Source organism: Hippocampus guttulatus, chromosome 1, assembly GCF_054856545.1.
Source record: "Hippocampus guttulatus isolate MCC_2025c chromosome 1, RoL_Hgut_1.0, whole genome shotgun sequence".
Classification (NCBI taxonomy): Eukaryota; Metazoa; Chordata; class Actinopteri; order Syngnathiformes; family Syngnathidae; genus Hippocampus; species Hippocampus guttulatus.
Genome location: NC_141261.1, coordinates 18,870,985 through 18,884,607, shown reverse-complemented (window position 1 = coordinate 18,884,607; position 13,623 = coordinate 18,870,985). Strand labels below are relative to the sequence as shown.

At 42.0% G+C, this 13,623-nt stretch overlaps 1 protein-coding gene across 1 annotated transcript; it reads left to right on the top strand.

The window, feature by feature from the left end:
- Positions 1 to 4,494: 4,494 nt before the first annotated feature.
- hspb7 (heat shock protein family B (small) member 7) lies at positions 4,495 to 11,716 on the top strand. The gene is made up of 3 exons (XM_086130684.1): positions 4,495 to 4,816; positions 10,665 to 10,789; positions 11,429 to 11,716. The coding sequence occupies exons 1-3, from the start codon at positions 4,654 to 4,656 to the stop codon at positions 11,606 to 11,608; spliced, it is 468 nt and encodes a 155-aa protein (XP_085986810.1). The 5' UTR covers positions 4,495 to 4,653; the 3' UTR covers positions 11,609 to 11,716.
- The last annotated feature ends 1,907 nt before the right edge of the window (positions 11,717 to 13,623 follow it).

Genomic DNA, 13,623 nt, shown 5'->3' with positions numbered 1-13,623 from the left:
GCAGCCGATGTGTCAATTAGCAGCCTGGACTGTGTCAACGCAGCCGATGTGTCAATTAGCAGCCTGGACTGTGTCAACGCAGCCGATGCAGTCTAAACTGCGCCGGTGCAGTTCACGTGTCAATCACGTGACGTAATGAAGCAGCACATGCACCGACACGTGGTTTGCTCTGTGAGCCCGGCGCATGCGTCAACGCATCGGTGTCGCTGGACCCATCACTATTGTATACCAAAAGACAGTTTGGGAACAGCTGTCGCGCCCAGGTGGACATTAGTCATCAGCAAAATCTGTGACTTGTGTATTCGGGTAGATCAGATCACTACCGAGGGGCCGGACCGGGGGGCGCGGTATGCAAATTTCTGGGGCAGTGTCTTTCTTGTATTTTGCAATAAAAGTTCGAACCGGCGGAGAGGGAGCCAAGTGTGTATCATCGGAGCAACTAACCGTCGTTCGCTCTCAGAGATCCGCTCCCGCCGATATTGAAGACAATTTTCCTGTGTGCCGAGTCATTTCTTTAACTTTGTCCGAGAAAATCTCTGACATTCTTGTTTTCCTCAGACCAACAAATCAGAGGACAGAAAAAAGCTGGCCCTCAGAAACTACTCTGGAATCTGATTTGTTAAAGAAACATTCCAATTATTAATTAATTTGAATTACATGGCCCATGAGCATGACTAATTCTAAAGGCTCTTGGTTGATTCAAGAGACATGGTGGCAGACAGAACCTGGACTCTGTTTGGACAAAAAGCCCCAAAACAAAACCAAAAAAAAGCTAACATCCTAATCCCTGGTAATTCAGTGCAGAGGCACTCCCTATGCGCAGATAAAGCACAGTCCGTTAGGTATTATCATCTGTGGGGGCACCATCGTCCACTGGGTGGCCTAATTTGCGCGAAGGGACGCATTTCGACATCAGAGTGCGAATGTCATGCATGAACACTTCAATGTGCACTTGACATGTTCAAATATCCATCACTACCCCGCCCTCATTCCAAATTCATTTGACATTTTTCTATTTTTGGCACGGTGAGCGACTTTTTAGCACGTCGGCCTTGCAGTGGAGTTTGCATGCTCTCCCCATGCCTGTGTGGATTTTCTCCGGGTACACCCGTTTCCTCCCACATTCCAAAAACATGCGTGGCAGGTTAATGGAACACTCTATTTTGTCCCTAGGTGTGACTGTAAGTGCGAATGGTTGTTTTTCTGTGTGCCCTGTGATCGGCTGGCAACCAGTTCAGGGTTTCCCCCGCCTCCTGCCCGAAGACAGCTGGGATAGGCTCCAGCAAGCCCGTGACCCTTGTGACCTTAAGCGGATAGGAAAATGAATGGATGGATGCATTGATGGATGGATGGATTTTTCTATTTAATGAAGTATTTAATGAATGATCATTACGATCAATAAACATAATATCATTACAAATGTTTATGAATTACTTAAAAAAATGCCCAGCCCTTTATTTGTACAACAGCCGAGAAATGAACAGACTGAAGTGTCCAGAAAAATAAATACATCTAATCGCAGCTCTGAAGCTCAGCGAGGCTTGAACATAGACATACAACCTGTTACTTGGAACTCATGAACATACAAATAAAATAAATGAACATGTAACATGATGAGACCTTCCATTCTTCCACCATTTATGGTGATGGGCTGTGTTTGCCTGTTTGCCGCCCTTATGTAACACACAGCAGCTGAAACGGACACACAGTCTGTTCGGAATGTACACAAACAAACGCACAGCACAGATTCAATCTCAGTGCTGAGCCAGGCAGGATTACGCGATCACATTCATTCTTTTAAGTACATTACTTTTCATTCTTTCAACGAACACATCCCATCTAGTCACTCCATTTTCTTGTAGCTGTAATATGTGGTCAGTTTCAACTTTCTTTCTGACAGTTGACCACAGTTATTTCTGTTGATGCTGGCTCCTTTCTTGCCTATTTGCATCGACAAGTGTAGCATAGAGGCATTGGCCATAACTTTACGTCCACCTGCATATAATTTTAAATTCCGAATGGTCTAAAACCTAAGCTGTGACGATAGTGTTGTGTCATTGTCTTTGGCCAAAGAAATGGCCACTTTGAGGACTTTCCCATCGTAAAAATGGGTATTATCTCAAATACTGTATACTTGCAAGTCGGGTCACTCATATCTCACTGCACCACTGTAATAGCTTTTATTTCCATCATTGCAAATTTTACTGGGAACACTGCACATTGTGTTCCAAAATATAACATGATGTTCAATTGCAGAAAGTGAAGGAAAAATAACAAATATAGCTGCGGGGTGCATTTTTCTTTTTCAAAAAAAAAAGAAGCTAATTTTACAGTCGTCGGTGGAAAAAAAAACTTCCTGTCAGTCACTAAACTAGTTGCCTGAACTGCAGTTTACATCTGCTTCACATGTGCATTGAACAGCCCACTGCAATTATTCCCAAGGAATGTACTCAATATTTGTGAACAAGCTTATGCTTGAGGGCTTGTGGTGTACCAACAATGTAAACAGCTTGTCATTGAAGTCTAATGGGCGTAACAACATACAGTATATTAAAGACATTAACAAAGCCACAATGTTGAATTTGAATGTTGTGGATGTCATCAGCCAGACGTCATGAATTGCAGATACTGTATTAATAGCCGCTAAGTCCCCGACACCCGGGCAGCTTTGTTTTCCAGCGCATTCTTTCCATCTTTGTTTGGCTCGCAGCTTCGCTTTGGAGATAAAATATTTTCCAACCTACTCAGAGCTTAGTTGGTAGGTCATTTCTGTGTCAATTAGAAAGTAATCAAGTTAAAAATAAATAAATAATGTATTCTTTAGGCGGAATTTTGTAAGTATTAAGTACGGTGGTGTCAGCACCTTGTTCGTGGTGGCATCTTTTCATTGGCCTCTATGGAACATGAGCACCACAAATTCTGCCTAGCAACAACTGATGTGACCTGGAAAGAAAATATCAACAATTCTGTCCATGTATGACTCTATGTCACTGCATCTATTAGATACATGTGTAACAATGATGCCATTGCTCTCAGGAATTTCGTGGGAATGCTGCAGTTTCCTGGGAATGTAGCTTCCTAAGGGAATTATTCGATTCATTGTTCTGGTCCAAAAATTACACTCATGAGTTAATTGGATAGGATACAGCACGGGTGGCCAAATAGAGGAGCGAAAACAGAACAGCTCACGTCATTGCAAAGACACACACAACAAACCAACGCTTACACAAGCACAGCAACATGCTCTTATCATGTCAAGCCGCATAATTGGTCACAGCTTTACAGTCAAGTCATTCATGAACTGGTGCTTATTCGCTGTTCATGATTTAGGAATATATCCATTTAAAAAGGATACTTTACGAATTTTGCCATTTTCAGCAGGAACAAACTAATATTTTGTGAATAATGAATTTGATAACGACATAACTATTTTTCATGTACAATAAGCACCTTCGAAAGGGTACTTTGCCATTTGCTGTCGACTGAAAATGACATCACCTGTTCTCAGGGCTCAGGTAACAACCAATCACGGATCATGTGTTTTTAGTTGACAGGAAGTAGCAAAATGTGTTTTTAAAAATGCTAATTGGACATGAAAAATAATGAAGCTATCAAATTCATTCTCGACAAAATATGAACTTTTTAGAATGAATGAATGAATGATGTCATTACTGAAAGTCCAATATTATGGAGTTGATGCAGTATTTGCTCATTGAAATCAACATCACAACAACTTCTTGTTTTTTGGGGGCAAAGCTGGAAAGGATGAATCGCATTTCAGCTCAATTCAGAGTGAAAAGATTTATTTGAGCTGCAAGTGTTTTGAGCACGGAAGAAAGTAAACTTGTATCTCAAGGCTGCACTAGACAGGTAAGAAAAACAATCAGTGTTTGTCTGCCTTTGTAATTCCCACAGTAATGCTTGCAGGCAACGAACCAGATCATATGTTCAGTTGGCTACCAATATGCTCGCATACATTTAGATTGTCTTTTTTAAACAATGTGAAACCTCTGAAGTAAAAGTTCACAACTAATGAGCCTGAAGTGGCTCGTGAGCCACGTGTTGAATAGCCCTGTAGTTAGGTGGTGCAGCACAGTACACACACACACACACACACACACACACACACGCACGCACACACGCACACACGCACACACGCACACACACACACACACACACACACACACACAACAGAGAGTGAGATAGCGAAAGAGGCAGAGAGAGAAAGAGAGAGAGAGAGAATCTATTTCAGGGATGGTGAGGCAGGAATGACAACTGTTCACATACGCACACACAACTTCACTCGCAGCCGGTCTCGATTAACTTGTCCAAGCACAGAGCCTTCCCAGTCGCTCAGTGCCGTGTGCTGATAAAAATAGCCCATTATCACACACGTGCACACCTCCTGTCCACAAAAGGACTGGCACTTCTTATATGGGGTGTAAGGGGGTGGGGGCTGGTCTCAAAAGAGTGCCAATATAACAGGATGCATTGACCTCATCGAACACAAGTCACGATTGATTATGAGAAGATAAAAGTAGAGACCAAAGACAAAGTTTTGTCTTGTCGCATTTAGTTGGAAAGTGTGGAAGAAGAAGTGAGCCCCTCTGCCTTCTCCCTTCACTCTGCCTCCTCAAGCAACCTCTGCCATCCATGAGTGCGAGCAACTCTTCTGCCTACCGATCGGAGCGGAGTTTCCATCAGACGTCGTCCTCGTCTTCCTCCAGCAATCCGTACATGGAGAAGAGTCACGGGATGTTTTCCGAGGACTTTAGCCCCTTCATGAGGTCTGGGGGTGACACCTTGGGCTTTTCCAGTAAGTGAAAGACAATTGAAAGCATGATGGTAACAATGTCAGACAGAGACAACAGGTGCGATGAAGAGAGCTATCTCATAGCTGCACTATCTGACCATACAGTGGTGCCTTGAGAACCAAGTTTAACTCATTCCATGACTATGCTAGTTTTATATATATATATATATATATACTGTATATATACACAGTATACCTGTATATATCTATACTGTATATATACTGTATATACACACACTATATATATATATATATATATATATATATATATATATATATATATATATATATTTTTTGTCTGGGGACTCTGAGGAAGTCTCTACTATTGTTGGGTTTCAAGTAAGTGAGGCGATTAAAAAGCTCCTCAGTGGCAGTGTCAAAGGGGCAGATGAGATCCGGCTGGAGTTCCTAAAGGCTCTGGATGTTATGAAGTTGTCCTGATTGACATGCCTTGGCAACATAGCATGGACATCAGGGACAATGCCTCTGGACTGGCCAGTTGGGATGCTTCAGTCTTGCTGTTTGGTCTCTGTACCGACCAGAGATAGGGTGAGAAGCTTGGTCATCGGGGTAGAGTTGCTGCTCCTGCGCATTGGAAGGAGCCTGATTAAGACACGCTGGAGAGACTATAGGGGTGTTCACATGGCACATATTTGCTCTGGCACTACACCGATGTATTTTGTCGCGATATATTTTACACCGGAGCAAATTTTGTGGAGCGGTCACACGTACAAAGCCGCTGAGCGTGTTGGCACCGGCGCAGCGTTGGTGCAGCTCCACTTGCGGTCACATGGCAGTTTCTGTAGCGGAGCAAAACGACAGAAAGCAAATGAGCTATCGTGTTGGTTCTTTTTAAAACTTTTACACAACTCAAGCAACTACTGTACAGGCACGTCCTTCTCCTTCTTGGTCTCCGTGACTTCAGCTCGAGAGTGACCGCCCCCGAAAACGTAAATCAACGATGACTTCAATGGCACTCAGAAAAGCAAACATGTAATGCGCCAAACAGCAAATCAAGAGAGGAAATCACAAAATAAATTCTATGGGGAGCGGGGGGTTGTGAACACACAACAAAGGAACAAACTACACAAACAACTCCGAGACAGTCCAGTCTCCTACAAAAGGAAAGATGACGTTTGGGGACTATCCCCCCGTTCTAGTTGAGATGGTATAACCCAAGAGGTGCTTGCTACTGTTACCAGCCATGTCTTGTGTCGTTATTAAACAAACACATGACAGAAGTCCAACATAGCACGATAGCAACGCTTTCTCGCCGTACGTAATCAACTCTCCTCATGCGTAGCAAGGCTACTCCCCCCGCAAACGAGCATTTGCTCCGGAGCAAATTGGAGAGTTCACACGTGCAAATTTACATCGGTGCTGCTCCGCAAACAAGCATTCGCTCCGGAGCAAATTTTTAAACCACCTCTCTGAGGTGGGTCAAATCTGCTCCGGTGTAAGCTGTTTTCCGGGGCTACCCCGGAGCAAATTTGCACGTGTGACCGCTCCACTGGCGCAGCGCCAGCGTAGCACCGGAGCAAATGTTGCCGTGTGAACACCCCTCAAGTCTCCCAGCAGGCCTGGCAACACCTCAGCATCCCCCTAGAAGAGCTGCATAAAGTGGTCGGGAAAAGGAAGTCAAAGCTTCCCTGCTGAAGCTGCTGACCCCAGGACCAGACCCAAGACAAGTGTCAGAAAATTGATGTATGAGGGCATGTAGGAGTATATTCTCTTGTTTTTCTTATGCGAGTTATTTCCGCACTTTCAAGGTGTGTTGATTCTCCCGTCTAGGCTTCTGACACACCCACCATACAATACAATACAATACAATACAATACATGCTGATTTATATAGCGCTTTCACAACGGCGGCAGCTGTAACAAAGCGCTGAACAAAACAGTTAACATAAAGTAAAATAATAAACACAACACATAACATAAAACACGGACAGTCGTGCAGTCCTAACCACTTTTCAGTCACACGCTTTGTTGTTTGAAGCAGTTTGAGATGAAAGAGGAGAGATTCAAAGTGTCCTTTAACCAGTGGATCAGAGACGTCATGCTCAAAATGTGCACACGTCGGCTACAAGCTAAGTTTCAAAGTCAACAATAAGCTGTAGCATCCATTGACGAAAAAAGAGATTGGTTCACTTCTCCTGTCCCATGGAAATCCATTTCAATTCCAAGCGGCGACTCTCGGTTCCAAATACGCATCGGCGCTCTGCGCCAACGCTCCTCTCTCCTCATCCTCAACTTCAGCAGCCATCCATCCAGCCGCACCAACGCTGACTGTCAAACAGCGCCGACATAGCCAATGAAAAACACGGGGTTGTGAAAAATGCTGCTCATTACAGGCACAAAAAACACAAGCACCCCAGGTCTGTCCAGCACCGACAGTCAATGGCGCCGACATTCCTCCCAATCAAAATCTGTGCTGGTACAGGCGTGCTGCCGAGAAGGCGCAACCACCAAGCACAGATACTTCTCCTTTGACGAATGTCATGGCCAAAAAACGCTGAAAACAGTCCATATCAGGTCCACACGATGAAACAACAAACAACATGTGACAAAACAAAAGACAAAAACAACAAAAGAACAAAAAAGCAAGGCTCTTGAAGAGCACTTGCCGAAGGCTGTGCTCTTGGGGGGAAAAAAAATGAAACACCTGGAAATTCCTATGCCACCGTCTGTGGGTGGCCCAAATTTCAAGGTCATAGTGTTTTCCTGAGATGTGAATTCTTTTGAAAATATGTGGATCTCTCAACACACAACTCATGGATCCAAAAGTTATAACAATCCTCTCCAGTGATGTGTGCACAGCTCATCTTCAGGCTATGGTACTTTGAAGGAGCAAGTGCATTTTCATTCAGGTTTGCTTATGAGATGATTCAAAGCGAGTGAAAGTTGACCAGGTTGCCAAGCAACACAACACACGTAGCACACATGATCAAATACGCCAAAAATCTGTAACTCGTGGCCCATTCTGACTGCTTTTTTTGTGATCAATGCAAGTCCAAGTCCCATCAGCATGTGGAAATGTTCCTCACCAGTGAAGAAAAAAAAAGAGAATCTTGGAATTTGTTTCCATCTATTTAGGATATAATGTAGATGTTTGGCCATCTTTGGAGTAGTGAACTACACCCTCAAATGGGCGCGAATCAATCATTGTGACACATTCCTTTTCAAGGCTACTGATTGGCTTCACAGCTGGCAAACGCTTGATTTTTGTGTGTAGGTGGAGACCTAAAATTTGTAATCTGTATTTTCCCAACCGCTTTATCCTCACTAGGGTTACGGGGGTTGCTGGAGCCTATGCCAGCTGCCTCCAGGCAGGAAGGCCAGAGCTGGAATTGAAGCCGGTACCTCTGCACTGTGAAGTCGACGTGCTAACCACTCGACTACCGGGCCGCCCTATATATCTATATCTATCTATATATCCATCCAGCCATCCATTTTCTGAACCGCTTTATCCCCAGAAGGTTCGCAGGGGGTGCCATAGCCTAACCCAGCTGTCTGTGGGCAGTAGGCAGGGGACACCCTGAACCGGTTGCCAGCCAATCGCAGGGCACACAGAGACGAACAACCATCTGCGCTCACACTCACACGAGGGACAATTGTGAGTGTTCAATCAGCCTGCCACCCATGTTTATGGAATAGGGGAGGAAACCGGAGTACCCGGAGAAAAACCCACGCATGCAACATGCAAACTCCTCACAGGAAGGCCGGAGCCGGGATTGAACCCACGACCTCGGCACTGTGAGGTCAACGTGCTAACCACTGGAGCACCGGGCCACCTCTATATGTATGTGTGTGTGTGTATACATATATATATATATATATATATATATATATATACACACACACACACATATATATATACACACACACATATATATATATATATATATATATATATATATAAATAAAATGTTATCTATCTATAAAAATAGATATAGATAGATAGATAGATAGATAGATAGATAGATAGATAGATAGATAGATAGATTTCTTTGTTCAGTTTTGACAATTACTAATGAAAGAAATATCCTCCATTAAAAATATGTGCACACGTCACCTTGAAATGGACTCTACAGGAATTTGTGCTCTCGAAATGTCACAATTGTTTCGGGAACCATGACTGGCATCCTGTATATCGAAGCAGCACAGGAGTTGTCAGAGTGCATAACAATGGACACACACACACACACACACACACACACACACACAGGCTGGAGAATGCCGGACTGCCCGCCAGCAGAGTGACTTCAGACACAGACTATCTGGATGACGCCTGCACAAGAGCCATAACCAAATGGTTGCTCAGTTACCGGTGCGCACACAAATACACGTGCGTGTGTCATATAGTTCTCGACTGAGGTCACAATCACATACCAGGGTAAACAGCTGTCACTGTCCACACTTCCATCACGGCTGACATAGGCCTGCTCGACTCATCTACTGTATGCATTGTAACACTGACTTGTATACACTGTCTATCAGATGAAACGTCAAAATGCCAGAGTATCAGAAACTAGCAGCAAAAAACAATCAGTCATTTCACCTGTGTCTCAATAGCCCGCTGATGATGATGAAATAAGAGTATTGTTACTTCAAAATCATATGATTCAAGTTAAATTAAAAAGTAGTCCTTCAAATAATCACTTGAGTAAGAGTAAATAAGTATTCAGTGAAAAAAACTACTCAAGCACTGAGTAACTACAAAGTAACTTCGCGTGTTGATCTTTTTTTTTAATCAGAGCAATAAATAAAAATTAAAAACATTTTTGTGCAAATTCACCACTTCCCAACAATGACTCTGTAGCTAAATAAAATACAATAAAATCTTTATAATATGAAAAACAACAAATTAATGTTATTTTTGCTTTGCTCATAAAGGTTCATCAAAAAAGAACTTCTGCTTTCTGTGGGATTCTATGCAATCAATGCACTCCTTCACCGTGGAGGGGTGGATCCTCTGCTGACAGAAAAAATATCAGTGAGGCTTCAGGAAATTTATTCATATATTTTGTGACCTAGACTAGATTTAAAACAGCAACAACCTTACTTGCATAGTCTCAACAACAGAAATATTTGCTGTACTGTATTCACCAAAATGGCTCAATAAAGAAGTTTCCTGTTGACCGGGTATATTGATAAAAAAATCTCAGCTTTTTAGGAGCTATAAATTATACCCTAACCTTATATTAATCGTCATTTGAAGCACTATTTCAGGCCCACCCACAAGAGGTGAATATCTGCACTGCAGAGAAAACATATACAGCACATTTGTCATATTCTGTTCCGCATTGTTCTGGTTTGTTTTCCTTTTTTCTTTTGCACTCCCTGTGGTGAGTGTCGGTTTTAATTTTCAAAAACATACTGTATATTAAACTCATTTGCTACCCAAGAAAGATTTAGATGTCTTTTCAGATGCCACACATTCAATCCCAGGTTTATATTTTTTGTCACCCCCCCCCAAGACTTAGGGTGTAAAAGGGTCTGAAAATGGCTGTTACTGAATTAAGAAACAGGAATTGATTTCAAATTGACAATGCAGAAAATGCACAACTGAAAATGAATGAAGATTAAAACGGTTTTGTCCGTAATATGTCTGCAAATAGCGCCCCCCAAATTTTTGAACGCCGATGTCACATACACACCTGCATGTCTAATGTACCTCATGTCATTTTGAATGTGATCGCAGTAGTTCAAAAGGCCTAGTGTGGGTTTGCCCTCAGCATGACAGTATGGGACTCAAACCAAAAATAATTTAGCGTATTAAAAAAAAACTTTATAAAGATGCACAATTTTTTATATTCCTAACATCGTTGATTTTTTTTGGGGGGGGGCAGGCGGAAGTGACAAGATCAAAGCGCTCGGGGACTCGTACCAGTTCACAGTGGACGTTCGGGACTTCTCCCCTGAAGATGTCATCGTCACCACATCCAACAACCAAATTGAAGTCCGCGCGGAAAAGGTTTGCAATGTGTTATTTGGCTGCTCACCAAGAAGGCCAGTTTAATTCCGAAACATCAAACACATTGACAGCCATTCTGGTCATGGTAATCCGCAAAGTTGAATTGGGCCAAATGGACTTTTCTTGTTTGTTGAAGAAACCTTTGTACAAAAACCTTCTGCAGTTCAAAATTCTTAGGTGTGTTCCTATTCCTGCCACTGCCCGCCATGCATACCACTTAACAAGTCACTCATTTACCTGTTAACAAAACAGCTCGTTCGGGCCACTATTCCCGTGGAATGACACAATTTTTTGGGGTGGAAACATGTCAAACACTCATGCACAGGCCATAGGTGATGTTCAAGACTTCCTCCTTTGTCAAGGAGGGGCCTTTTCAGTTTGACAAAGATTACTTTTTTCGCATCTCTTTCGGATCAGTGGTCCTCTCTATCCAGAATTTTGACATTTTTGGCTTCGAACTAATGACTTACCTTTTTGAGAAGTAAATGGACTGCTGACTCTGAATGCCAACCCATAAAAAATGCATTCCCGAGTGGAGATGTAAGTGAATTGGAGTTTCATCAACTAACAAAAAAACTAATCTATTTAATATTTTGAGCTTTATCTGACGTCCCTGGTGTGCTTTTCCCTGAGTGACAGTTGGCCCAGGATGGTTCCGTGATGAACACATTCACCCATAAGTGTCAGCTACCCGAGGACGTCGACCCAACTTCGGTGACGTCATCACTCGGAGCCGAGGGGACGCTAACGGTCCGGGCACGGCGACATCCGGCCAAACACGAGCACGCAGAGACCTTCCGCACCGAAATTAAGATTTAGGCGAGGATCCACAGAGATACACACCATTCTATAATGCACTTGGAATTAATTCTTGTCATGTGTTATAATATGATATTATCAGTTGTGTGAATAAAAGTCTCACACTTTTGTGTTTTTGTCATTTGGAGCCATGCACCATGTTCCGTTCATCTAAAATACCCAAATACTTACAATATAAACAATGCTTTTAGAGAGAAAAGTGATCATTTCTAACTGTGCTTCAGTATGAATACTGCTGGAAAGGAAATAAAAGAAAAACATTTTATCGCAAAGTACCTTTAACTGGATTGCTTAAATGTTGCTTGGTTTAAATTAACTTTGGCTTCTATTGTAGTACATGCATAATTTTTTTAGCAGTGTTTCACCTCATTCAGGTCACAGGGGGGCAAAGCATCCATGCAACTTCCACTTCGTGGGTAAGCATACTCCAGGGCAGCCAACACCAAGACAACAAGCGCAGTGTGAAAAGACCTTTAATATGCAAAACTACTTGGAGCCAGACTGACCCCTTGTGGTTAGATGGCAAAATTGCAGTTCTACTTTCCAACTACGTACTTTCACTTTCATGTGGTCTACTGTACTTTGTTGACCGTAATCTATACCATACAGTCAAGCAAAATGATGTAATAAAAGGCAATACCAAAAGCACCGCGCGAGGACCTCTTGCGTACTGAGTAAAAAACAGGACTTCTATATCATGGCCAGCAGGGGGAGGCACTAGTGTTTGAAAATAGCTCCAAAAAAAGTTAAGAAAAAGTGACGTTGGGACTGTAACCTACAAGACTTAATTTGAGTTTTAAAATGCAATGTTTGAATTACCATGTTCCTCTATTTTTTTCTTGAGGGGGGGGGGGGGTTCTTGTTTAATCGTCCCATTAAAAATAAAAACCTTTATGGTGCCAGCTCAGCAGTACTGTAAATTGAGGGGTTCGTTGTTCATAAATGGATGGCTCTACTTTACGAAACGGCAAAAAAGAGAGATGGATTCCGTTTGAACGCAGCTTTCCTTCCAGACGCCTGTCCTAAAATGAACAACACTCCTCTCGGTCATGAATTACTTCCTGCTTTTCCTTACTTCAACAGCCAATCATAAGCTATCAATATGTCTAAGTAATTATAAAACAACAGAATTTAATGTAGGTAATTTTAACATGAAATTATATGCTTAAACATAAAATGATAATAATACTGTATAACATTTTGAGTTGAGAATAACGTCAGTTTACATTACTTTAGCGGTTAGCTAGTCTGTCTCACAAACACTTAAGAGGTCAACGGTTCGAATCTCACCCGCGTCCTTCCTGTGTGTGGAGTTCATGTGCTTTTAAATTGTTCTTTCTCAGGACTAAAAAAATATGATCAGTGTGCATCTCAAACCACAATTTATGTTATTCCTCCCAAAAATGTTTTCTTTAATTCAGTAATATATATGTGTGTATCATTGAGGTTATAAATTATGGCTCTATGAAAAAAAGCATGAATTTGTATCTGTGAATTTGCAGGTAAATTCATACAGGTAAATGCATGATGAATAAAAATATATTAGAAGTATATATGTAGTAGGCCTGATATATAAAGTGATGATAGATGTCTTCTAAATTTGACTTACCAAAGAGAAGAGGATTGTTAACAAGCCTGCCAAATTTGATTGATTAAAATAATTGCAGAGTACATGAAATGAAAATAAAACAAAAATCAAGCCATTGGCCTACTACGTTTGAGCTGCAAAAATAAACACACGGGTCGTAGGATGACAAGGCACTCTAAAACAGCCATGCACAAACACTTTCATGAAGTGCTTGTATCGGATCTCAATGAAAATTGAAACCATGAAAGAAAAAAATGAAAAAGAAAGAAAAGCACACATTGCCTGTTGTGTAGTCGACTTTTATGGTTTGACACTGACTGACCTTTATGTCCTGACAATTGTTGACCGTATTAACATTTACCTAAAAACCCTTTATCTTGGATCTGAACGTAAACATGATCTCATCTTCAAACCACCAGTTTCATTT